Source organism: Chiloscyllium punctatum, chromosome 4 (genome assembly GCF_047496795.1).
Source record: "Chiloscyllium punctatum isolate Juve2018m chromosome 4, sChiPun1.3, whole genome shotgun sequence".
NCBI lineage: Eukaryota > Metazoa > Chordata > Chondrichthyes > Orectolobiformes > Hemiscylliidae > Chiloscyllium > Chiloscyllium punctatum.
The window spans coordinates 55,514,612-55,541,019 of record NC_092742.1 but is presented as its reverse complement, the minus strand read 5'-3'; the positions used below and the strand labels follow the sequence as shown (position 1 = coordinate 55,541,019).

General features: G+C 41.7%; 1 protein-coding gene across 1 annotated transcript in view; it reads right to left on the bottom strand.

The window, feature by feature from the left end:
• The window catches only part of LOC140476338 (E3 ubiquitin-protein ligase pellino homolog 2), a 235,231-nt gene that overhangs the window by 94,666 nt on the left and 114,157 nt on the right, over nucleotides 1–26,408 (bottom strand). The window contains exon 3 of the mRNA XM_072568786.1: nucleotides 812–941. Coding sequence (XP_072424887.1) covers nucleotides 812–941 — 130 coding nt within the window. The remainder of the gene's footprint in view (nucleotides 1–811; nucleotides 942–26,408) is intronic.

Sequence of the window (26,408 nt, the reverse complement as noted above, 5' to 3'; positions counted from 1 at the left end):
TCCAATATTGTGCTCAAACTGATTTTATGATCCAAAGTTTCTCAACAACTGCATTTTAAAATCCATTGTTCAGAAGCTTGGAAATGTTTCCCTCACCAGCCAGATTGGAAGGTGATCAGGCCTTTGGCACCAGGTCTTGGACAGGTGTGGAAAGGAAAAAGGGTTCAGAAAAGACTGGGGAATGGGGAGGTGGGGAAGACAGAAATAGGACACTGGTAACAATCAGGATAGGGAAGCACCAAATAGTAGGTAGGCAAGACAGTTTGAGTTCGTTTAACAGCTCTTTGAGGTAATTATGATGTAACTCTCATGACTAGTTTAGAGGAAGTTTACCCTGTGAGTATTGTATGCTAAACTTGAATATAGTTGTTGGGTGCTGGAATTCAACAATGTACACTAATATAGAAATCTGCACTAACTTTAAAAAGTAATGCTGTAAAGACTTTTTTAAATTTCCTTTATTTTTGATTGTGGACTGAATTGGGAAATGGACTGCTTTTCAAGAAAGGGCTGAGGATGGATTTACTGTACTTTTAAAAAGTAAGTTACTAAAACTCATTGCAAGTCGTATATATGCTGCTGCTTTGTAAACAATGGAGAAAGGCGTAAGTAGAAAGAATGGCACCAAGGTGTGTATACAATGTGTTACGCAATAGCAAGCACAATATCATTTGAAAAATTCAAAAACTGTTTAGGTCCACTGAAAAGCAATATAAATGAGGGAACGGAAATTAGGCCAAGAAGAAAACTCAAGTGGCACAAAATCTGCTGTGATTCTAATCATGGTTATTCCAACCATTTCGTCACATACCTTGGAAGCCTGAGGAGTAGAAATAACATGCACCGTGCTGGGCTTGACTCCATTAGGTTTGGATCGTTTGTAAAGAGCAAATCTGCTTTTCCTGCGCCCTCTGTCTCCATTTGGAAGAGAACCATTGTATCTGTGAACAAAACAAAAGTTGCAGTAAATTTCCAATATGAAATAATTGGGCCTTAATCTATCATTATAAATGTTTCTGATCAGTATGCTTGCTTCAAAAACGCAGTATGGGGCCTTTAGTAATAGTAATTTGGCTTGCAAATTATAAGATTTAAAATAAAAGACTTCAGACGTAAATTTTTTTTCCACAGAGAGCTGTGCATGTATGGAACAAGCTGCTAAAGGAAGTGGTGGAGATGGGTACAATTACGTCATTTAAAAGGCATCTGAGTGGGTATATGAATAGGAAGGGTTTAGAGGGATATGATCCTAATGCTGGCAAATGGGACTAGGTCAGATTGAAATGATTGGCCAGCACAGACAAGTTGGACCGTAGGGTCTGTTTCAGTGTTGTATAACTCTATGGCTCTATGCACACACAACACAAATAGTTGCCAACAAATTGTTTGAGCAGCACAGAATAGAGTTGTGCATGGGACCACACAGGCACTCTAACACAGTTGACTCAACTGCAAATGCCTAAAAAATGGAAACTTCCATTAAGCAATTCCTCTCCATCTTTAGAAAAAAAAGAAGCTTCAGTATATAGTGTCTTGCAATTAGAACATACCAACTAGAGAATCTGCAAAGTCTTCGCACTTGCAGCAAAAAATTCTAGCATACTACCCCTGTTGCTGTTACTCCTAATAGCTGATGCTTGAAGTGTAATCAAGTTTAAAAAGTAGATAGGTGGCAAATAACAATTGTGCCATTCAAACTGCAGGCAATGGCAATCCCAAATGACAGTCCAATCACCCGTCCTTGACATTTAACAGCATTATGAAGCCGAAGGACTGCTCAGCTGAATTAGCATTTAAATACAGCAGCTATATAAGCACTGGGGACTGGGAATTCTGCAACAAGTAATTCTGTTCCTGACTCCAAAAGGCTGCACACCACCTACAAGGCCCTGATCAAGAGTGTGATGAATTCCACTTGCTTCGATGATTGGAGCTCTAAGAACATTTGAGAAACCCATCATCACCCAAGACAAAGCAGTCCACTTGATCAGGGACACATCCACCACCTCAACATTCACTCCCGCTACTTTCAAAACATTGAGGCTGCAGTGTAAAACATCAACAAGATGCATTCAGAAACTTGCCAAGGCTGCTTCTACTAAAGATTCTCAAATCCATGATCTCTACCAACTCAACATGTGGACTGGAACAATTAAGAAGCAGGGGCCTCTCATGCCATTCATCATCCCATTATCCAGCAGGAAGGTCACTCAGGTTTCCCATTAGCCACTTTTTGAGCCTGCTGGAGAGGCAATCGATTGTAGAAATAGCAAATTGAAATCCGTAATGATTAGTAATCACTTAAGAGTTTTAATTGGTGGCAGATTGACTAGCCCAGAATGTATGTGGCAAGAAGAAGCTAAGTTTCTATACAGGGTCAGTTCACCCCATTATTTCTTCTGTCCACTGTTGATTCGCGCCAACTCCAGGCAAGGGTAAATCACTCCCTATGTCTGGTCACAATCACAGATATTTTGATTTATATTCTGCCAGTTTTTATGTGTTGTTGTTTAAAACATTACACCTTGTAAGAGTGAGGCATACCTTAATATCTGCGCAAAGATATTTAAATTATAATTCAAGAAATATCAACAAATAAACGTGGTCATCTGAGAAAACTAGTACTTTATAGCTTCTTCAGCGTCGCTGCTCTCTGGCTATTTTGAATGAAGTACTTTTTTTGTAAAACTGAACAGTCTGTTGATGGCGATATAGATTTAAAATGAGCTGTATCACAATGTAAAACATATTTTTCAACTAATATATTATATCTTCATTTGAAAGTGTAATGCCTACTCATAAATGCTTATTTTGTGATGTAAATGCCATGACTTTATATAATATATATTTATTAATATAGATTTGGGTTTCTGGATGTCTGAAGCAAATAGTTAATTTTTGTAAGTGTTCCAATAGTCATGGTGATATCTTTTAAAATAGCTTTTTTGGCCTGGCCTTAGAGTGAATGGATTTTATACACCACCAGTGGACTTTTGTTGAAATTACATTATTTTAAAAACATATTTCAAATAAATAATGGGGCCTCGAGATTTAGTAGAGATATCTGGAACTTTTTTTTTTGTAAAGCTTATAAGAAACACCCACAGCTTAGACAGGGAGATTTCTGACTTTCAGTTTTTACTTCAAATGCAGCAGTCCTCTGAAGTCCTTGGAATGTACAGACTGATGTTCATATTGTAAAGTAAGTTACTTTAGTGTGAGAATGATTTGGAGATGCCGGTGTTGGACTGGGGTGTACAAAGTTAAAAATCACACAATGCCAGGTTATAGTCCAACAGGTTTAATTGGAAGCACACTAGTTTCAGACCGCCGCTCCTTCATCAGCAGCGGCGCTCCGAAAGCTAGTGTGCTTCCAATTAAGCCTGTTGGACTATAACCTGGTATCATGAGATTTTTAACTTAGGGTGAGAAGATAATGTTAGTCTCGGACGAGAAGTGCTGGGATAAAAGCCTGAAGGTAATTAAAGCTGAGTACATTTAAAGCAGGTGTACTCCTGGAAGAAGCTATCTGCAGTTCCAAGTGATGTCACAACTGACATGGTGTTAGATTTGGAGGCTCCAGTGTGTGTATTGTACAGCAGGACTTGTATAGTTAATGGTAGGGCCGTGGGGAGTGTTGCCAAACAAAATGTCCTTGAAAGCGGAGTGTCAGGTTGACAGGATGGTGAAGGTGGTGTTTGGCACACTTGTCTTCTTTGGTCAGTACACTGATCATAGGAGTTGGTACGTCATATTATGCCTCTACAGGATATTTTTAGAATAGTGGGTACAATTCTGGAAGCCTTCTACAGGAAGAATGTTGTTAAACTTGAGACGGTGCAGGAAAAGTTACAAGGGTGTTCACAGAACTAGAGGGTTTAAGTTATAGAGATAAGCTGGAGCTTTTTGCCTGGAGTGTCGGAGGCTGAGGGATGATCTAATAGGGGGTTTTAAAATAAAGAGGGGCATGGATAGAGTGAATAGTGAAGGTTTCTTTCCTGTGGTGGGGAGTCCAAAACTAGAGGGCATAGGTTTATGGTGAGAGGGGAAAGATTTAAAAAGACTTGAGGGCTATTTATTTCATGCAGAGGGTAGTGCATGAATAGAATGGGCTGCCAGAGGAAGTCTTGGAGGCAGGTACAACATTGAAAAGGCATCTGGATGGGTATATGAATATAAAGGGTTGAGAGGGATATGGGCCAAAAGCTGGCAAATGGGACTAGATTGAATTGGGATATCTGATCGACACAAATGAGTTGTACCAAAGGATCTGTACTGTCTTGATTCCGTAAATAGCATTTTGTGATATTGGTTACTATACAAATATGTATATCAGAAATATGTTTTGGTTACTATACAAAAGCTGGGGCTTTTTCTTTTCAATTTAGAAAGGAATATTTTGGGATTAATGGCATTACACTTTTACAGTGTGTTTAAAAACCTTTGAGTTTGTACTGTAATTTGGTTTATTCTATTTTATATTCACATCATTTTTTAATAAACCTGTTTTATTGTTAAATGAAAATCTGCAGCATTGCATGCAATGAAAGACTACTTCATTAAAGCTAAAATATGATTTATCAAGCCAGGTCCTATCTGGGATCTGTCCTGTCTGAGAATAAGATTAGCTGGGATCGCAACAACTTCCAATTAAAGGCATCAGTAATGTTCTGCTGTTAACTTTTTCTAAATACTTTTCTCTCCAGAAGTCATCATTAAAGGCATGGTCAAGTTGGACCGAAGGGTCTGCTTCCATGCTGCACATCTATCTATCTCTATTACTCTCTAAAGTTTAAAACTTAGGAGACTTATTTGGAAGAAATAGTGATTTTCTTCCAAATGTTAGCTGCAGCACTAAGTTATAGTGTCAGAAGTCAATTTCAAATTATGGTTTAACCACATTCACCATTTATCATTTTCCTCAATCTGGAAAATTAATTACATGTAATTTTAAAAAGGGATACATTTAAATGGTAGCTCAGCATGGCAAAAGTGAGGACTGCAGATGCTGGAAACCAGAGTTTAGATCAGAGTGGTCCTGGAAAAGCACAGCAGGTCAGGCAGCATCTGAGGAGCAGGAAAATTGATGTTTTGGGCAAAAGCCCTTTATCAGGAATCGAGGTAGCTGGTAGCTCATCATCTCTTTCAAAAACATGTAAAGTAGATGTACACTGACAACTAAGTGAATGGGAGCAGCTATTCTATACAAAATCAAATGGCACAAACAATAAAACAAGTTCATCTGGTATGCACAGTGTGCCAGAAGAAACAATGCAGCTCTTCAAATCATGCTATGGGGTTTTAAAAATCCATTTAAACAATGAAACACAGGGATTTAGTTAAACAACTAAACAAAACTCTTGAACAAAGCAGTACTTCATACGATCAAAGCATTTTAACTCTGCTCGCCATGTGGGAAATCCATTCAATCAAATGAAATACTGACTTTTACACCCTGTCCACTGTTGCCCATTAACTTCAATGGGGAATAAAACTGGATGCAGTATAAAACCAACATTGCCCCCAATCCTGACAGTTTCTCAACAGGCAGAATGGATTATTACTACCGCAATTGAGGTGGGGTTTCAAAATCATGGTTTCACTTGATCCAAAGGATTCCTATTCAGTGAATTAGGTTGTAATTAGCCCTTGCATCAATGTTACAACACTTGAATATTATGTTAGATTTTGAATCCATATTCTTAGTTACTAGACTCAAACTCAAAATTCGTTTAAATACCTGTGAAAATACTATACTCAATATCAGACATAGTCTTACAATAGACATAAATAGTCATCACTCAATTGAAGTTAACAATACAACTCAAAAACATTCTATTTATCACTTAGTTCCCCACACACCTCCACATGCTAAGGTCTGGGAAAGAGAAATTCTGCACACTAGCATAATTACAAAGAAACTTGCATTTATAAATTATCTTTACAGCAGCTAATGCTCCATTGTGCTTTGATTTACTCCATGCTTTTCCCTTCTGTCAGAGCATGGATCCATATAAACTAGCAACGACGAAAACATATCTAATACTTCACGTAAAACATCATACCCAATGCAAAGATTCAATAGGAACCATTTAGCCAGGTCACCAGACTAGTAGTTTACTCATTTAAAAACTAAATTTCCTCTCAAACAATGCCTTTCTCATAAAAGATATTCCTTTAAAGTGGTCACTTCAGTAGAAGTGATCAAAAATATATTTCCATAATATTTAAACTCAAGTTAAAAATAAAACTAAAATTTTTTTAAAAAATTCCTTCCATTCTGAAACCTTTTTTTATAAAAAATCACAACATTCTATTCCAATTTCATCAGTCCATTCACAGCCTGTGCCCACCATCAATTGGAATCAAGGCACCAAATTTTGGGCTCAGCAGCAAAGTGATGATGCTGCCTGACCTGCTGTGCTTTTCCAGCACCACTCTGATCTAAATTCTGATCTCCAGCGTCTGCAGTCCTCACTTTTGCCTAGCAAAGTGATGGTTTTCGCTGCTGACCTTAAAGAAAACTGTTCATAAAGATCTGACCATTTCTATGGTATGGAATTCACCTTTCCAAGCATTAATCTGGAACCAATTCAATGGGGACTCCCAGCATCCAGCAACAGCACCGTAAACAGGAGAACAAAGAGCTAATTTTTTTTTTAAACAACAAAGCAGGAAATAAAGTGAATTGATCATTCTTCACTTTTAATTTGATTTTACAGAGTATGGTTGAGACTTATACATAAGCTGAAGTTTATAAACAAACTCTAAAATTACAAGCAATAGAATTTACTAGAATGAAAAGATAACATTGTATTAGTGTAACAATATAAGTTTTCATAGCCAGAGAGGTTATTCAAGAATGGGCATGACATAACACATTTACACCTTATGAAAAATATGTAATTTCTTTTAAGTGTTTCTACCATCATCAACATTATAGTATAAAATGAAAAGTTCTTGTCAATTCAGTGATTTGTAATTCATTAACATCTATGTAAATTCCAACTGTACACACTAGGGCGAAATATAAGATCATTGCCAGAAACTTCTAGATTTTCACTATCAGCTGCACATCTCCAAACTCAGAATTTGCACAGGAGCGAGGATCACAAACAGCAAAGTTTGTTTTTCTTACTAGCACAAAATCTACAAAATGAGTCTTACAACAAAGGAGTTTACCCACTTACCCCTTCATGCCCGAGCCAGATCTTTTTCCATACCTGAAAGTTCTTTTGAAAGGATGTGTTTAGTTACCTTTTGAAATTTGCTAAGGGATCCGTTTTCACTATCCTTAAAAATAGGATTAAAAGTGGAAAGCCCCATGTGGAAAATAAGTCTTATTTTTCTAATTCTTTTGTCAGTTATTTTTAATCTATGACCTCAGGCTACCAAAGGATACCAAATTACTTGTCAGAGGAAGGAGTTTCTCCCTACTTATTTAATTAAAGACCATTTATGATTTTGAATGTCTCTACTGAATCTCATCAGGGTGCTCTTGTTTGCACCTCTCAGATGAATAAATTTGTACATGTGAAATTACACGATCCAATTCATATAGCAGAGGAGTTTTATTGCTATAGCACCAGGGGATATATAACTTGAATGTTTAGACTGCTGATTTTAAAGGATAACAAATTGGGTTACAAGAGAATAGCATTTTTGATTAAATTCAATTTTGTATCCAAAGCAGACTTGCTAGTTGCAACAGGAGTTAAGAATTTTAACTGCTTATCCTACTGTGAATTACCATAAACAATGAAGGGTGGATCAAGATCTACATTCTTTGTTTAAATTATTAGGAGGGGACAAAAACTACATTTGTACGACTACTATATTTGTACTACAAATTACTTGTAAAGCTACATTTATTTATCTAATAGTAGAGAATTCCTAACACTATATTGAAAATGCAAAACTAATAATGTGGGCGGCACGGTGGCATAGTGGTGAGCACTGCTGCCTCGCAGCGCCGGAGACCCGGGTTCAATTCCCGCCTCAGGCGACTGACTGTGTGGAGTTTGCATGTTCTCCCCGTGTCTGCGTGGGTTTCCTCCGGGTGCTCCGGTTTCCTCCCACAGTCCAAAGATGTGCAGGTCAGGTGAATTGGCCATGCTAAATTGCCCGTAGTGTTAGGTAAGGGGTAGATGTAAATGTAGGGGTATGGGTGGGTTACGCTTCGGCGGGGCGGTGTGGACTTGTTGGGCCGAAGGGCCTGTTTCCACACTGTAAGTAATCTAATCTAATCTAATTTTTGTATTCCATCTCAGGTTCGAAGCACAGAATAGCTATTTAACGGTAGAAGAATGAACAAAGAGACATTAATGTTAGGACACCCATGAGAAGTTACAAAAGGAAACAAAATTAATACAATTATTTATATTTCTAGTAGTTTTACTGCTGTTTGAGACAGAAACACCTGGTGAAAGAGATTAATGAAGAAAAAAAACAAAATCAGAAACATAACACTTCAGTAGAACCCTTCCTATAAAAGGCTATATACCTAAGACATTTATTACTTTCCTTCCTCCACAAATGGATTTACACATGTTTGGAAAGTCAAGGACTGATTAAGAATAGTCAACGTGGCTTTGTGCATGGCAAGTCATGTCTCATTAACTTGATTGAGTTTTTTGAAGAAGTAACAAGGAGAACTGATGAAGGCAAAGCAGTGGACATGATCTATATGGACTTCAAAAAGGCATTCGATAAGATTCCATATGGTAGTCTGGTTAATAACGTTATATCACATGGAATACAGGGAGAACTAGCCATTTGGATTCAGAACTGGCTCGAAGGCAGAAGACAGAGGAGGGTGGTAAAGATTTAAAAGAGACCTAAGGAGCAATGTTTTCATGCAGAGGGTGGAGCATGAATGGAATGAACTGCCAAAGGACATGGTGGAGGCTGATACAATTATAACATTTAAAAGGCATCTGGATGGGTACATGAATAGGAAGGGTTTAGATGGATATGGGACAAATGCTGACAAATAGGGATATCTGGTTGGCATGGTCAAGTTGGACCGAAAGGTCTGTCTCCAGGCTGTACAGCTGTATGACTCTGTGCTGTGCAGTCTCTTGAAAGTTTCAAAGTTTTCTTTCATTTCAGATGTCTTTTTTATTGTCCCATTCAAAACAGATAATGTTATCTTCCAAATATTTTTTGAAAACTAATTATTGGGAATATCAGTCAAGGTAGTGCAGGAAGAGTATGTGGAGGCCTGGAGAGTAATAAGACAAATGTCATAAAAGTCAAATGAATATTCTTGAAATCTGCTTCATGCAATCTGTTCTGTTAAGTCTTGACTGGTTGAAGGAATTCGCCTTTTTGGGTTTTAATGCACATTGTATATCTTGATGATCAGATTACATGACAAGTTGTAATTATATAACCATCCTTATGAAAGGACATTCCACAGAAGCATTATCAGACAAAATTAACACCAAGTCAATGGAGACATTTACACAGGTGACCAAAAGTTAGGTTAATGAAGCAAGTATTTTCAAACCTATTTAAAGAGGAGGAACAGGGAGAGTGGAAGAAAGGCTAATGGATGAAAATAGGGCATACATTGCTTAAGTCATGACTAACGACAGATGTGAGAGACAGGCATGACGCTACAATTAGAGAAAAGCAGAGTTTCTAGCGGTTTATAGAGCATCAAGGTAGAAAGGGCCAAAGCCATGAAGGGGCTTGAGCACCAGGATGAGAATTTAAAAATTGAATCAATTGGAAATTAAGAGCCAATGTAGGTCTGTGACTACAGAAGTGGTGTGAACAGGACTTAATTCACAAGCAGAAGGTTAGATGACTAAGTTTAAGGAGAAAGGTAAATGGAGGTTGACCACAAATGCTTGGAAACTTTCTATTCATGCAAGTTATTTCAACTTTAAAGTATAAATCATTTTGGTGTTTTGGATGTGGAATCAATCCACCAAGTAGAAAATAATACCAACTAAAAAGTCCAATTAATTTCTTAACCAGTAAACTGAAGCACCAGCTTTCCTGTTTAATTGTAGAATATATTCTTGGATATATAGGGCAACCCCCGTATCCGCAGAATCGTTTTCCACGGTTTCAGTTACCCACGGTATACTGCGGCCTGAACATATTACAAGGAATGTTCCAGAACTAGGGAAAAGGGGGCTGCTGGGAAGGTAAATTTCCCAGTTAAATGAATGTGTTCACTCCTATCCACGATAGATTTTGAAATGTACCCCCACGGGAAGTGGGGGAGGGGGGTGAGAACTACTGTACCAAGAATATGCCAAGTTGTTTCTCAAGCATCAATATATCAGTATATATTGGAAATATCTTGGCATTCCTTCACTGTCGCTGGGTCAAAACTCTGGAATTCCCTCCCTATTGGCATTGTGAGTCAACGCATAGCAGGTGGACTGCAGCGGTTCAAGAAGCCACCACCACCTTCTCAAGGGCAACTCGGGGCTGGCAATAAATGCTGGCCAGCCAGCAACACCCGCATCCAACAAAATGAAGAATTTTTTGAAAAACAAAACAAACCTCCAAATCTGCAAGGTTCAAACTGAATGAACAGCAATTAACACAACTTAAGCGGAAATAGAATTGTCTGGGGTAATGCAACAGACCAGCATGCCTCATAAACCAGAGGCTGTCCTTCACACATTCATACTATCATGAATGTATGAATATATAAAAGGGATAACATGTAAGGCCTCACCCTGTGCCACTGGTAGAATATGTATCAACTGGAGAGACAAAAGCTAACAGATTCCTCGTGGGTTCAAGCCCTCCCGATGGTCACAGAAGGAGCACCAACAGCAAGGATCATACCCAGGGAAAGTTCCTACATTCCTTGAACAAAGCATCTTCCCAGCCTCTCTATTTGCTGCCCTGACTGGGCCAGTCAAGCCCCACAAAGTTCTTTCATTCAAGGTCTCAGCCAACTCCACTACAGTCACAGCAACAGCTCAGACTAAAATGTTGTTTGCCATAGCTATAACAGATGGAATCTTTGATGATTCAAGATGCAATACCTGATGCTGGGCGATTAACTAACTGATGGCCATGCAATTTCAGGACATTTCAATATGGCCATTGTGGTTGGCCTGTAACCTTCTGGACAGTGGACAGAATCACAGCCATGATTAGAGAAAAGTGCTTGAAAAGCACAGCAGATCAGGGAGCATCTGAACAGCAGAGTAAAAACAAAAAATTGACATTTCGAGCAAAAGCCCTTCATCAGGAATGGGAGCCTCGGGGGTGGAGAGATAAATGGGAGTGGGATGGGGCTGGGGAGATGGTAGCTGAGAGTGCAATAGGTGAATGGAGGTGGGGGTGAAGGTGATAAGTCGGAGAGGAGGGTGGAGCGGATAGCTGGGATGGAAGATTGACAGGTGGGATAGGTCAGGACGACGGTGCTGAGCTAGAAGGTTGGGACTGGGGTAAGGTGGGATGAGGGGAAATGAGGAAACTGGTGAAGTCCACATTGAAGCCATGGGGTTGAAAGGTCCAGAGGCAGAAGATGAGTCATTCTTTCTCTAGACATTGAGTGATGAGGAAGTGGCGGTGGAGGAGGCTCAGGACCTGCATATCTTCGGGAGTGTAGGAGGGGGAGTTGAAATGTTTGGCCATGGAGCGGTGGGGTTGATTGGTGCGGATGTCTCAGAGATGTTCTCTGAAGCACTCTGCGAGAACGCGTCCGGTCTCCCAAATGTAGAGGAGACTGCATCGGGAGCAACGGATAAAATAAATGACGTGTGGAAGTGCAGGTGAAACTACGATGGATGCGGAATTGAGGGGGGAAGATGTGGGTGAAGGTTTTGCATTTCCTGCTGTGGCAGAGGAAGGTGCTGGGAAGGGAGGGTGGGTTGTTGGGGGGGCATGAACTTGACTAGGTAGTCGCAGAGGGAATGATCATTGTGGAAAGCGGTTAGGGATGGGGAGGGAAATACATCCTGGTCCGTTTGGAGGTGGCGGAAATGTTGGCAGATGATGTGATTTATTGGTGGGGTGAAAGGTGAGGACCATGGGAGGTTCTATCCTTGTTGCGGTTGGAGGGGTGGGGTTCAAGGGCGGAGGTACGGGACATGGATGAGATGCATTGGACGGCATCTTCAACCACATGGGAGGGGAGGTTCCAGTCTTTAAAGGAGGAGGCCATCTGGTGTGTTCTGTGGTGGACTTGGTCCTCCTGGGAGCAGATGCGGCAGAGGCGAAGGAGTTGGGAATAAGGGATAGCATTTTTGCAGGAGGTAGGATGGTAGGAGGTATAATCCAGGTAGCTGTGGGAGTCAGTGGGTTTGTAAAAAATGTCAGTGTTGAGTCAGTCATCGTTGATGGAGATGCAGAGGTCCAGGAAGCGGAGGGAGGTGTCAGAGATTTTGACATATTCAGGTGAACTTTAAGTCGGTGTGGAATGTGGTGAAGTTGATGAACTGCACAACCTCTTCGTGGGAGCACGAGGTGGTGCCGATGCAGTCATCAATGTAGCGGAGGAAAAGATGGGGACTAGTGCTGGTGTAACTCCGGAAGATGAGACTGTTCTACATAGCCGACAAAGAGACAGGAATAGCTGGTATCCATTCAGGTGCCCATAGCTACCCCTTTCGTCAGGAGGAAGTGGGAGGATTCAAAGGAGAAATTGTTGAAGGTGAGGACCAGTTCAACCAAACGAATGAGGGTGTCAGTGGAAGAGTACTGGTGGGGACATCGGGAGAGGAAGAAACAGAGGTCTTAGAGGCCATGGTCATGGCAGATGGAGGTGTAGAGGGACTGGATATCCATGGTGAAGATGAGGTGATGGCGGCCAGGGAAACAAAGGTTTTGGAGGACGTGGAGGGCATGGGTGGTTTCCCAAACGTATGTGGGGAGTTCCTGGACTGGGGTGATAGGACAGTATCGAGGTAGGTGGAGATGAATTCGGTGGGGCAGGAGCAGACTAAGATGATGGGTCAGCCAGGACAGATAGGCTTGTGGATTTTGAGTAGGAGATAGAATCGGGTGGTGCAGGGTTCCCGAACTATGAGGTTGGAAGCTGTGGGTGGGAGATCCCCTGAGGTAAAGCGGTTGTGGATGGTCTGGGAGATGATAGTTTGGTGATGGGGGGGGTGTGAGGTCATGGTTAGGGGGCGTTAGGAGGAGGTGTCTTCAAGTTGGCACCTAGCTTCGGCAGTGTAGAAGACAGTGTGCCAAACTATCCCTTTGTCCGCTGGTTTGATGATGAAGTTGGGGTTGCAGCAGAGGGAGTGGAGGGCTGTGTGTTGTGAGGGTGAGAGTGGTGGGGGGGGGGGGTGAACAGATTGAGGCACTCTGTGACTGGTCCTCACCCTCAACAATTTCTCCTTCGAATCCTCCCACTTCTTTCAGACGAAAGGGGCATCTGCATGGGCCCCAGCTTTGCCTGTCCCTCCGTCGGCTACGTAGAACAGTCCATCTTCCAGAGTTACACTTACTTCTCCCCACCTATTCCTCCGCTACATTGATGACTGGATCAGTACCATCTCGTGCTCCCACAAGGAGGTTGAACAGTTCATCAACTTCACCAACAAATTCCACCCTGACCTTAAATTCACCTGGACCATCTCTGACACTTCCCTCCCCTTCCTGGACCTCTCAATCTTCATCAACGATGACCAACTCAACACTGACGTTTTTTTTACAAACCCCACCGACTTCCACAGTTACCTGGATTACACCTCCTCCTACCCTACCTCCTGCAAAATTGCTATCCCGTATTCCCAACTTCTCCCCCTCCACCGCATCTGCTCCCAGGAGGACCAGTTCCACCACAGAACATACCAAATGGCTTCCTCCTTTAAAGACCGGAACATCCCCTCCCATGTGGTTGAAGATGCCCGCAAACGCATCTCATCCATGTCCCGCACTTCCGCCCTCGAACCCCACCCCTCCAACTGCAACAAGGACAGAACAGTCATGGTCTTCACCTTCCAACCCACCAACCTCCGCATAAATCACATCATCTGCTGACATTTCCACCACCTCCAAACGGACTCCACCACCTGGAATATATTTCCCTCCCCACCTTTATCCACTTTCTGCAAAGACCACTTCCTCCGCGACTAACTAGTCAAGTCCATGCCCCCACCTCCCCCCCCCCCACCACCAACAACCCACCCTCCCCGCCCCCCCCCCCCCCCCCCCCGGCACCTTCCCCTGCCACAGCAGGAATTACAAAACCTTCACCCACACCTCCCCCTTCACCTCTGTCCAAGGACCCAAAAGGAGCCTTCCATATCCATCAAAATTTCACCTGCACCTTCACACGACATTTATTGTATCCGTTGCTCCCAATGCGGTCTCCTCTACATTGGGGAGACTAGATGCCTTCTCGCAGAGTGCTTCAGAGAACATCTCTGGGACACTCGCACCAATCAACACCGCCCGTGGGCAAACATTTCACCTCGCCCTCCCCCTCTCCCGAGGACATGCAGGTTCTGGGCCTCCTCCTCTGCCACTCCCTCACCACCCTATGCCTCATCTTCCGCCTCGGGTCCCTTCAACCCCATGGCATCAATGTGGATTTCACCAGTTTCCTCATTTCCCCTATCCCCACCTTACCCCAGTTCCAGCTCAGCACAGTCCTCCTGATCTGTCCCACCTGTCAATCTTCCGTCCCACCTATCCGATCCACCTCCTCTCTGACCCATCACCTTCACCCCCACCTCCACCCACCTACTGCACTCTCAGCTACCTTCTCCCCAGCTCCAGCCCCACACCACCCCCCTCTTCCATTTTATCTCTCCACCCCCGAAGCTCCGAGCCTCATTCCTGATGAAGGGCTTTTGCCTTAAACATCGATTTTTCCTGCTCCTCAGACACTGCCTGACCTGTTGTGCTTTTCCAGCACCACTCTAATCTTGACTCTGATCTCCAGCATCTGCAGTACTAACGTCTATCTAGAATCGCAGCCATGTCTGTTAAATTCAGTCCATTAGTCAAATGACAAAAGGCTTGGTCAAAGAATTAGGTTTTAGAGAACATTCTAAAAGAGGAAAGCAAAGTCTGAGCCATGGCAATTAAGGTACAGATATGAGCTGTAGAACAATTAAAATCTGGGATGTTCAAGAGCCCAGAATTAAATAAACACAGATCTAAGGATTGTGGGGTTCAAGATTACACAGATAGGGAGGAACTAGGCCATGAATATAAAAACATGAATGATTACTTTAAAATAAAGACACCATATTACCACAAATCAACAAAAATTGGCGAATAGAATGGTGAGAAGTGACTTTATGCAAGTTAAGATGCAGACAATAAAGTTTTAAATAATCTCGCATTTATAGGGAATAGAATGTGACAGCTTCCTGTGATTTGCTCTCACATCCTAATTTCTGGGCCAGAGTTGCCATGGCTATGGGATGCTATTAGGCAGAAACTGTGTAGCATAAATTGAGAACAGGAGTTCTCAGGGAAATGCATGACAAAAGTGTGGCGGCTGTTTAGGGAGCACTTGCTACAAGTGCTAGATAGGTTTGTCCCATGAGGCAAGGAAGGCACGGGAGGGTGAAGGAACCATGGGTGACAAAGAGATGTGAAACATCTAGTCAAGAGGGAGAAGAAAGCTTACTTAAGGTTGAGGAAACAAGGATCAGACACAGCTGTGGAGGGTTACAAGGCAGCCAGGAAAGAACTGAAGAATGGATTTAGGAGAGCTAGAAGGGACATGAAAAAGGCTTGGCAGAACCCCAAAGCATTCTACACTTATGTGAGGAACAAGAGAATGGCTAGAGTGAGGGTGGGTTGATCAGGGATAGTGGAGGGAGATAAGGATGGCCCTTAATGAATACTTTGCTTCATTATTCACTAGTGAGAGGGACCTTGTCGATTGTGAGGACAGATGTGAAGTAGGGAATATGCTCGAACAGGTTGACATGATGAAGGATGTGCTTGAAAATTTGAAAAACATGAGGCTGGATAAGTCCCCTGGGCCAGATGGGATATATCCAAGGGTACTATGGGAAATGAAGCAAGAGATTGCTATGCCTTTGGCGCTGACCTTTGCGTCCTCTCTGTCCACTGGAGTACTACCAGATGATTGGAGGATGGCAAATATTATTCCCCTGTTCAAGAAAGGGAATAGATATATACCTAGGAATTATAGACCTGTCAGTCTTACATTAGTGGGCAAATTATTGGAACGGATTCTGAGAGATAAGATTTATGATTGATTAGAAAAGCATAGTTTGATTAGAGATAGTCAGCATGGCTTTGAGGGGGACAGGTCATGTTGCACAAACCTTACTGAATTCTTTGAAGATGTGACAAAACACACTGATGAAGGTTGAGCAGTGGATGCGGTGTAGGTGGAGTTTAGGTAAAAACAATGACTGTAGATGCTGGAAACCATATTCTGGATTAGAGTGGTGCTGGAAAAGGCAGTTCAGGCAGCATCCAAGGAGCGGGAAAATCGACGTTTTGGGAAAAAGCCCTTCATCAGGAAAAGCAAGGTGTTAGATAAGGTTCCCCATGGTAAGCTCATTCCGAAAATAAGGAGGCATGGGATACAGGGGAATTTGGCTGTCTGTATATAGAATTAGCTGTTTACGGATGACACAAAGGTTGGTGGAGTTGTGGATAGTATGGAAGGCTGTTGTCAGTTGCAACGGGACATTGACAGGATACAGAGCTGGGCTGAGAAGATGGAGTTCAACCTGGAAAAGTGTGAAGTGAGTAATGGAAGGTCAAATTTGAATGCAGATTACAGGGTTAAAGGCAGGATTCTTGACAGCGTGGAGGCACAGAGGGATCTTAGGGTCCCTATTCATAGATCCCTCAAAGTTGCCACCCAAGTTGATACGGTTGATAAGAAGGCATATGGTGTGTTGTCTTTCATTAGCTGGGGGATTGAGTTTAAGAACCACGAGGTTATGCTGCAGCTCCATAAAGCCTTGGTTAGACCACACTTGGAAAATTGTGTTCAGTTCTGGTCACCTCATTATAGGAAGGACGAGGAAATTTTAGATAGGGTGCAGACGAAATTTACCAGGATGCTGCCTGGACTGGAGAGCATGTCTTATGAAGAAAGGTTGAGGCAGCTAAGGCTTTTCTCACTGGATGAAGAAGGATGAGAGGTGACTTGATAGAGGTGTACAAGATGATGAGAGACATAGATTGGATAGCCAGAGACTTTTTTCCCAGAGGGTATAATTTTAAGGTGATTGGAAGAAGGTTGAGGAGAGATGTCAGATAGGTTCTTTACATAGAGATTGGTGGGTGTGTGGAATACACTGCCAGTGGTGGGGGTAGAATCAAATATATTAGGGACATTTAAGTGATTCTTGGATAGGCAGATGGATGACAGTAAAATGAAGGGTACGTAGGTTAGTTTGATCTTAGAGTAGGATAAAAGGTCGGGCCAACATCAAGGGCCAAAGGGTCTATACTGTTCTATGTTCTATGGCTATCAAGTCCCATCTCATGACTGATGGCCACAAGAGGTGCACTCATATGCGATCTCCAGAGGACATGACCTGGCTCTGTATGATATCATGGCAAGGAGAAAGTGAGAACCGCAGATGCTGGTGTATCAGAGTCAAGACTGAGGGGCTAGAAAATCACAGCAAGCCAGCCAGTATCCGAGGAGCAGGAGAATCAATGTTTCGGGCATGAGCCTTTAATCAGGAATGATGGGCTTATGAAGGGCTTATGTCTGAAATGTCGCTTCTCCTGCTCCTCGGATGAGCACAGCAGAAATAGGTCTTAAAGAGGACAGAATTGGCTCAATCGTCCTGGTTGGAATTTTCAGAATGATAGATAGGGGATAACAATTTTGGACAAAGAAACAATTACAGTTATTAGAAGAGACAATACGTTAGATGAGGCCATAAGGAACTGCTGGGAGTGTATGATAGATGCCTGAACAGTCAAAGAGATAGAAGAGCAAAAAAATGTACACAATTTTCAAATAAAAAATAAAGAATAGGATACTGCTGGAAGATTTTAACCATCCTAATATTAATTAGATTAGTTTTGGTCTGTAGGAATTGAGGTATATTATGTAGGAAGCCCAGCAAGAGAGAGCATAGATTCATACTTAGTTTTAGGTGGAATAAGAGGCAATTGGAGCACATGTTGATGGTAATGATCATAAGTCAGTTAGTAGATTAGTGGTGCTGGAAGAGCACAGCAGTGCAGGCAGCATCCAAGTAGCTTCGAAATCGACGTTTCGGGCAAAAGCCCTTCATCAGGAATGATTTATTCCTGATGAAGGGCTTTTGCCCGAAACGTCGATTTCGAAGCTACTTGGATGCTGCCTGCACTGCTGTGCTCTTCCAGCACCACTAATCCAGAATCTGGTTTCCAGCATCTGCAGTCATTGTTTTTACCTCTGTAAGTCAGTTAGTGTTAATATAATTATCAAAATGGACAAAGATAGAATAATTTGGATGTGAACATTGTTAAAAACCAGACAACACCAAGTTATAGTCCAACAGGTTTAGTTGAAAGTACTAGCTTTCGGAGCACCGCCCCTTCATCAGGTGGTTCTCCACAACCTCCTGGTGAAGGAGCAGCGCTCCGAAAGCTAGTGTTTCCAAATAAACCTGTTGGACTATTACCTGGTGTTGTGTAATTTTTAACTTTTTCCACCCCAGTCCAACACAGGCACCTCCAAGTCGATGTGAACATAGGAGGAACATAGGTTAGTTAAGTTTGCAAATGACACTAAAATTGAAACTGTAGTGGACAGCAAAGAAGGTTACCTCAAAGTACGATGGGATCTTGATCAGATGGGCCAATGGGCTAAGGAGTGGCAGATGGGAGTTTAATGTAGGTAAATGTTAGGCATTTTGGAAAGGCAAATCAGAGCAGGACTAATACATTAACGGTAAGGTCCTGGAGGTTGCTGAGCAAAGAGACCTTGAAGCGCAAGTTTATATTTCCTTGCAAGTGGAGTGACAAGTAGATAAGATAGTGAAGGCTGTATTTGGTATGTTTTCCTTTACTGGACAGAGCATTGAGTATACAAGTTGGGAGGTCATGTTGCAGCTGTACAGGACAATGGTTAGGAATTTGCAATATTGGAAATTTGGAATATTGCGTGCAATTCTGGTCTCCCTCCTATTGGAATGATGTTGTGAATCTTGAACAGGTTGCCAGAGTTGGAGGATTTGAGCTACAGGGAGAGGCTGAATACGCTGGGGCTGTTTTCCCTGGCGCATCAGAAGCTGAGGGGTGACCTTATAGAGGCTTATAAAATCATGAGGGGCAAAGATAGGGTAAATAGACAAGGTATTTTCCCTGAAGTGGTGGAGTCCAGAACAAGAGAGCATAGGTTTAGGGTAAGAGGGGAAAAACTTAAAATGGACCGAAGGAGCAATTTTTTCACGCAGAGGGTTGTGTGTGTATGGAATGCACTGGCAGAGGAAGTGGTGGTAGCTGGTACATTGATACAACATTTAAAAGGCATCTGGGATGGGTATATGAACAGGAAGGGTTTAGAGGGATATGGACCAAGTGCTGGAAAATAGGACTAGATAAGGTTAGGATATCTGGTCAGCATGGACGAGTTGGACTGAAGGATCTGTTTCCATGCTGTACATCTCTATGACTAAGTTTAAGTTCTACATTGAAATAAGACCAATTTCACTAAGCTTTAAAGTGATTTAGCAAAAGTGGACTGTACTTGAAGGTAACATTGAATGCCTTCCATTGCTCTGACAAAGTGTTTGGAATAAACATGTTGCCATGGAGAGAGGTGGGACAGCCAAGTCTCTAGCGCCCTGGGTGTAAAGGAATTTACAAGGTTAGATAAGGGAGAAAAAGAAAGCTGATGTTAAACTGTGAGAACTCAATACTACAGAAAGCCAAAAGGATAGAAAGCAGAGGGATAAAATCAAAAATGAACTGAAGACATGAAAGAATATTAGCAAAAAAAAAACAAGGTGAACACAAAGATATCTAATCAACACATTTATATTAGAGGAGGACTAAGAAAAGGATAGAATTATTTGAGGAAGTTACATGGAGTTCACTTGTTTTTTTTTGCTAATATTCTTTCATGTCTTCAGTTCATTTTTGATTTTATCCCTCTGCTTTCTATCCTTTTGGCTTTCTGTAGTATTGAGTTCTCACAGTTTAACATCAGCTTTCTTTTTCTACCTTATCTAACCTTGTAAATTCCTTCACACCCAGGGCGCTAGAGACTTGGCTGTCCCACCTCTCTCCATGGCAACATGTTTATTCCAAACACTTTGTCAGAGCAATGGAAGGCATTCAATGTTACCTTCAAGTACAGTCCACTTTTGCTAAATCACTTTACAGCTTAGTGAAATTGACGATGATAGTGCTGTTTATCTGGTCTACATGGAATTTAGTAAGTCTTTCAACAAATTTTCACATGATAGACTGTTTTAAAAAAAAGCCAATGGGATCCAGGGGAATGTAGCAAGCTCGATTAAAATTGGGTATTTGCTGATGGGTCTCTTTGTAACTGGGAGGGCATTTTCAGGAGGGTTCCACAGGGTTCAGGACTACATCAACATTTTTGCTGGATTTACATCTAATTAAACAATTTGGATGTAAAGATACAGGGTGTAATATAGAAGCTTTCAGACAACACAAAACTTGGGCATGTGGTTGATAGTGAGGATAGTTGTAGATTGTAGGAATATATCAATCTTCTGGTATGATAAGCAGAAACATGGCAAATGAAATTCAACCTGAAGAAGTGGTGGTGAAGAAGGGCCTTGTCTGTTTACCCTATCTGAGATTTTGCATCAGACGAGATAAAAGGAATACACAATTAACACAAGAATACTAATAGGTGTAGAGGTGGTAAGTAACCTTGAGCGTCCACAGATCTCTGAAGCTAACAGGACAGGTCAATATGGTGGTTAAGGTGACATATGGAATTTGTTCCTTTATTAAGTGTCATAAAGTCATAGAGATATGCAGCACAGAAACAGACCCTTTGGTCCAACTCATCCATGGTGACCAGATATTCTAAATTAATCTACACCCATTTGCCAGCATTTGATCCATATCTCTCTGAACCCTTCCTATTCATATAACCATCCAGATGCCTACTAAATGTTATAATTATACCAGTCTCCACCACTTCCTCGGCAGGTCATTCCATACACACACCAGCTTTTGTGTGTAAACATTGCCCCTTAGGTCCCTTTGGAGTCTTTCCACACTCACTTAAACCTATGCCTTCTAATTTTGGACTCCCCTAGGCTGGGGAAAGGGCCTTATCTGTTTACTCTTTCCAAGATTTTATAAACCTCTATAAAGTCACCCCTCAGCCTCCATGGGTATTGGCAGGTCAGTTGGGAAATAAATAGGGAGAAGTCAGTAGAAATTAGAAACTCTATTTCAAGAAAAAAAGTCCAATTCCCTGATAAAGTTTTGAATGGCAAGGGAGAATCTCACAAGTAAGCCATGAGAGGCCAACTTTTATTGCTATGTAATTGCACTCATTGAAATACATTTTACCATTCTCCCACCTGTCAAGTGGAAAGAAGATGGCAAAAAGTTTCGACATTTAAGTCAGAATGGGTACCTGTTGGCTCCAGCTCAACCCTTGCTCTTCTGGACTTCGATTGTGGATACTAGTCACCAAAATGTCAGAGATCACTCCATAGGCAAAAACCAACAACATCCCCCATCCACAGACACTGGCATCAGACTTGTAGCATCCGCGCTGCATCTTCATGACACATCTCAGGCTCACTTACAATGTAGCCTGCATCTCAAAGTTACATTTTGGAGCAGACAGGCACTGGTCATTGTAATGCTGCCACCCAGGACACTCTGTCCTCAGGGACAGGCACCCACCTCATACAGACATGGGTAAGAAAGGGACAGAACTGGCAACTCAACATTCTGGGATATAGGATCTTCAGGCAAGAAAAGGATGGGTGTGAAAAAGATGGTGATGTTTCATTACAAATTAAGGAGTCGGTTACTGCAGTAAGCTGTGTAAAAATCTGCAAATGAATAGAGGGATAGAGCCTAGGATAAAAAGGGGACAGTCTCATTGTTTGGGGGTCTATAATACACTCCTTGGAATCAGCAGATAGAGGAGGAGAGATTATGCAGACAATTCACTAAGGCATCTAACAATAATAGTAATTATATTAGGTGATTTCAATATCCCGAACATTAATTGAGACAGTCATAGTGTACAAGTTTTAGAGGTTTCAAATTCTTTGAAATATATTCAAGAAACTATTTTATATCAACATGCAAAGGGTCCAATAAGGGACTGTGCAGGGCTGGATCAAATCCTGGTAAACAAAGCTAGACAGGTAGTCGAGGTGATAGTGGGGAGTATGTAATTGATAACAACTACAATACAGTACGATTTAAGTTTGTTATAGAAAAGGAAAGAGATGTTCTGTAAAAATCGGGTTTTGGATTAAGGGAAGGCAGATTTTATTAAATTATAGCAGGAACTGGCCAGAGTAGACTGAGAATAGCTACTTGTGGGGCAATCTACAGTAGAACAGAGAGAGACTCAAAAAAGAAGCAGGGAGAGTACACTTCAGGGTAACACGTAGGAGCAACAAGCCCGAAGAGACCTAGATGTCCAGAAATTTCAGGCCTGGATCAGAAGGAAAAGAGAGGCATTTAGTCGGAACAAGGTAAACAAGTCAACGATACGCTACTGGATTACAGAAAGTCATAGGGATGTACAGCACAGAAATAGACCCTTCAGTCCAACTTGCCCATACCAACCAGATATCCTAACCTACTCTGGTCACATTTGCCAGCACTTGGCCCATATCCCTCTAAACCCTTCTTATTCATATACCCATCCAGATGTCTTTTAAATGTTGTAATTATACCAGCCTTCTTCACTTCCTCTGATGGCTCACTCCATGCACGTACCACCCTCTATATTAAAAGGTTGCCCCTTAGGAGCATTTTAAACATTTCCCCTCTTACCCTAAAAAACCTATGGTCTCTAGTTCTGGACTCCTCCACCCCAGGGAAAAGACCTTGTCTATTTACCCTATCCATGCCCCTCATGATTTCATAAACCTCTATACGGTCACCCCTCAGCCTCAGACGCTCCAGGGAAAACAGCCCCAGTCTATTCAGTCTCTCCCTGTAGCACAAATCCTCCAACCCTGACAATTTCCTTATAAATCTTTTCTGAACCCGTTCAAGTTTCACAACATCCTTCCAATAGGAGGGAGGCCAAAACTCCACACTTTTCAAGGAGAATTTTTTTATTCACTTGTGGGACAAGGGCATTGCTAGGCTGGCCAGCATTTACTCAAGATGCCATTGAAAACGTTATGGTGAGTTGCCTTCTTGAACTGCTGCAATCCAAATCCTGGAGGATGACTCACAATGCCTTAGAGAGGAAATTTCAGGATTTTATCCCAGCCACAGTGAAGAAACAGCAATACATTTCCAAGTCAGAATGGTGAGGGGTTAGGAGGGGAACTTGCAGTTGATGGTGTTCCCAGGCATCTGCTGCACTTGTCCTTCGAGATGGAAGTAGTTGTAGGTTTGGAAAGTGCTGTCTAATTGGTGAATTTCTGCAGTGCCTCTTGTAGATAGTACACACTACTACTGAATATAGGGAGTGAAGTGCTGATGGATATGGTGCCAATCAAGCAGGCTGCTTTGTGTTGGATGGTGTCAAGCTTCTTGAGTATCATTGGAGCTGCACCCATCCAGGCAAGTGGGAAGTATTCCATCATACTCCTGACTTGTACCTTGTAAATGATGGTCAGGCGTTGAGGAGTCAGGAGGCGAGTTACTCGCTGCAATATACAGAGGAACCTCGATTATCTGAATATCAATGATCTGAATTTCAGATTATCTGAAGATGATTTCAAGGTCCTGCAAAAAATGCTACATCTAAGAGGTAAGTGTATTCAATTTACCTGTACTGAAAAACATGTGAAAACGCTGGCAAAAACAAAGAAATACAAGCACTTCAAGCATCAGCGACTAGATTTTTTTTAGGTAAGAGTTAGTTACACAGCTCTTTGCAAAAGTAAGTGTTTTACAATATTCCCGTCACTTTACCAGGCCATTCATGAAAAAAACGGCCAAGAAAATCAATACATGTACAAGACTGTGCTTCCGTCTTTTTATCGCGATACTGAGTTCACAGAAACTGACAAATGCTCTTACGATCATAGAAGTATTCAGAACCTTGTTTAATGTTGGGATTTCATATACAGTCTTTATGTGATGGTTTAGTCCTTTTCAGTTTAACCTGTAATTTGTAGAATGCAAAGATTAATTTGTTTAAATAGCAGACTCATAAAATTATAGATTTAAACAAATTCTCCGGTAGAGCACAGCATTAGATCAGTATGGTTTCCCTTGTTTAAGGTAAAATCGATTATCCAATAAATCAATTATCTGAACGAAATAGTGCCTGCCCATCTCGTTCAGATAATCGAGGTTCCTCTGTATTTAACCTTTGGCCTGTTTTTATAGCATTGTATTTATATGGCTAGCCCATTTCAGTTTCTGTTCAATATTAATAGTGGGGTATACAGTGCTGGTAACACCATTGAATATCATGGGCAATGGTTAAATGGTCTCTCCTTGGAGATGGTCATTCATAGCACGCAATTGCAAGGCAATGTTATTTGCAACTTGTCAGGCCAAGCCTGGATATTGTCCAGAACTTGTTATATTTGAAAATGGCCTGCTTCCATATCAGATGGGTCATCCCATTCTGTCCATGCACTGTTTATTTGTGGCATGATCACTTCACCATACTTGTTATCTAGCAAATGTGGTTCCACTTTTCAAGAAGGAGATAAGGAGTCTCACATCAGTGGTAGGAAAACTACTGAAGAAAGTTCTGAAGGAGAAAATTAACCTCCACTTAGAGATGCATGGATTAACCAAAAATTAGTCAACATGACTTTGTCAGAGGAAGGTCATGTCCAACAAATGTGATTGAATTTTTCAAGGAGGTAAGTTTTATGCATTCTAAGAAAGCCTTTGAAAGCTCCGACACAGAGTCAGAGTATACAGCACAGAAATAGACCCTTCGGTCTAACCAGTGCATGCCGAACATAATCCAAAACTAAACTAGGCCCATCTGCCTGCCGCTGGCCATATGCATAAGTTAAAAGCACATGGAATCGAGGGTGCCTTAGCAAAATGGATTCAAAATTACCTAAGTGACAGTAGATTGAGGAGGGTGGTAGAAGGCTGTTTACTTGCCAGGAGGCCAGTGTCCAGTGGAATATCACAGTAATCAATGATGGATACCTTATTGTTCATGATATATACAAACGATATAAATGAGAATGTAGAGTTAGTGATGTAATAAGTAAGTTTTCAGATGGCATTAATATTGGTGAGTTCAGTAGTAAGGAGAAAAAAGGTCTTAGGGTTGGTCAGATGGGCAGATCAGAGGCAGATGGAATTTAACCCTGAAAGATGTGAGGTCTTGCACTATGGAAGTAGTAACAAGACAAGGGAGCACTCAATGAATGGATGGACACAAGGAAGCTCAGAGGACACAGGGATCTTGGGGTGCTTGTCCACAGATCCCTGAAGACAACAAAACAGGTGAGTAGTGTGGCTAAGAAGGCATATGGGACACTTGCATTTATTAGTCATGTCATTTATTATATGCTCTTACTGTGTGGTTATGTTGGAGTTGCACCAAGTTTCAGTTCAGCATAGCTGGAGTATTGTGTGCTGTTCTGCTCTGATTACACTGGAGAGGAAGCTGCCTGGGTTGCAGCATTTTAACAATGAAGAAAAGCTGGATAATTTTGGGTTGCTTTCTCTAGAGCAGAGAAAGCTGATGGATAACCTGATTGAAGTGTACAAGATTGAGGAGTATGGACATAGTGGATAGAAAGGAGCTGTTCCCCTGAGCTGAAGCATCAATAACAAGGGAGCACAATTTTAAGATGAAGGGCAGGTGGTTTAGAGAGGATTTAAAGAAAACATTTTTCACTCAGAACATGTTGGGAATCTGGAATAAACTGCATGCAAGGGCAGTAGAGGCAACTTTTAAAACGTTTTGGATGAGCATTTGAAATGTCATAAAATTCACGGCTTTTGGGTCAAGTGCTGGAAAGTAGGATTAGGATAGATAGGTCGGTGCAGACTCAGTGGGCTGAAGGTGCTTCTTCTGTGCTTTTTGAATATTTTGACTCATGGTTTCGACCAGTTTATCTCAGGGCTCCTCACATATTCTGCATTTATTTGGATGTTCACAGCATGACTTGCATAAACTTTTCTGGTAGTTTTGCTTTGCTGGTTGCTGGAGACACAAAGCCAGGCAGCTCACCATTGTCAGTAGTTATCATGTTGCATTGTAATACATAAACCTCACAGCTGCACTATGTGCCAGTATGAAAGCAAACTGCAACCATGTGGTCACATCTTAAAGTCTATAGGGATGAGGCCTCAGTCAAGCCAAGGGAGAAATCTTTAAGTAAGGGAGTCCTAACATA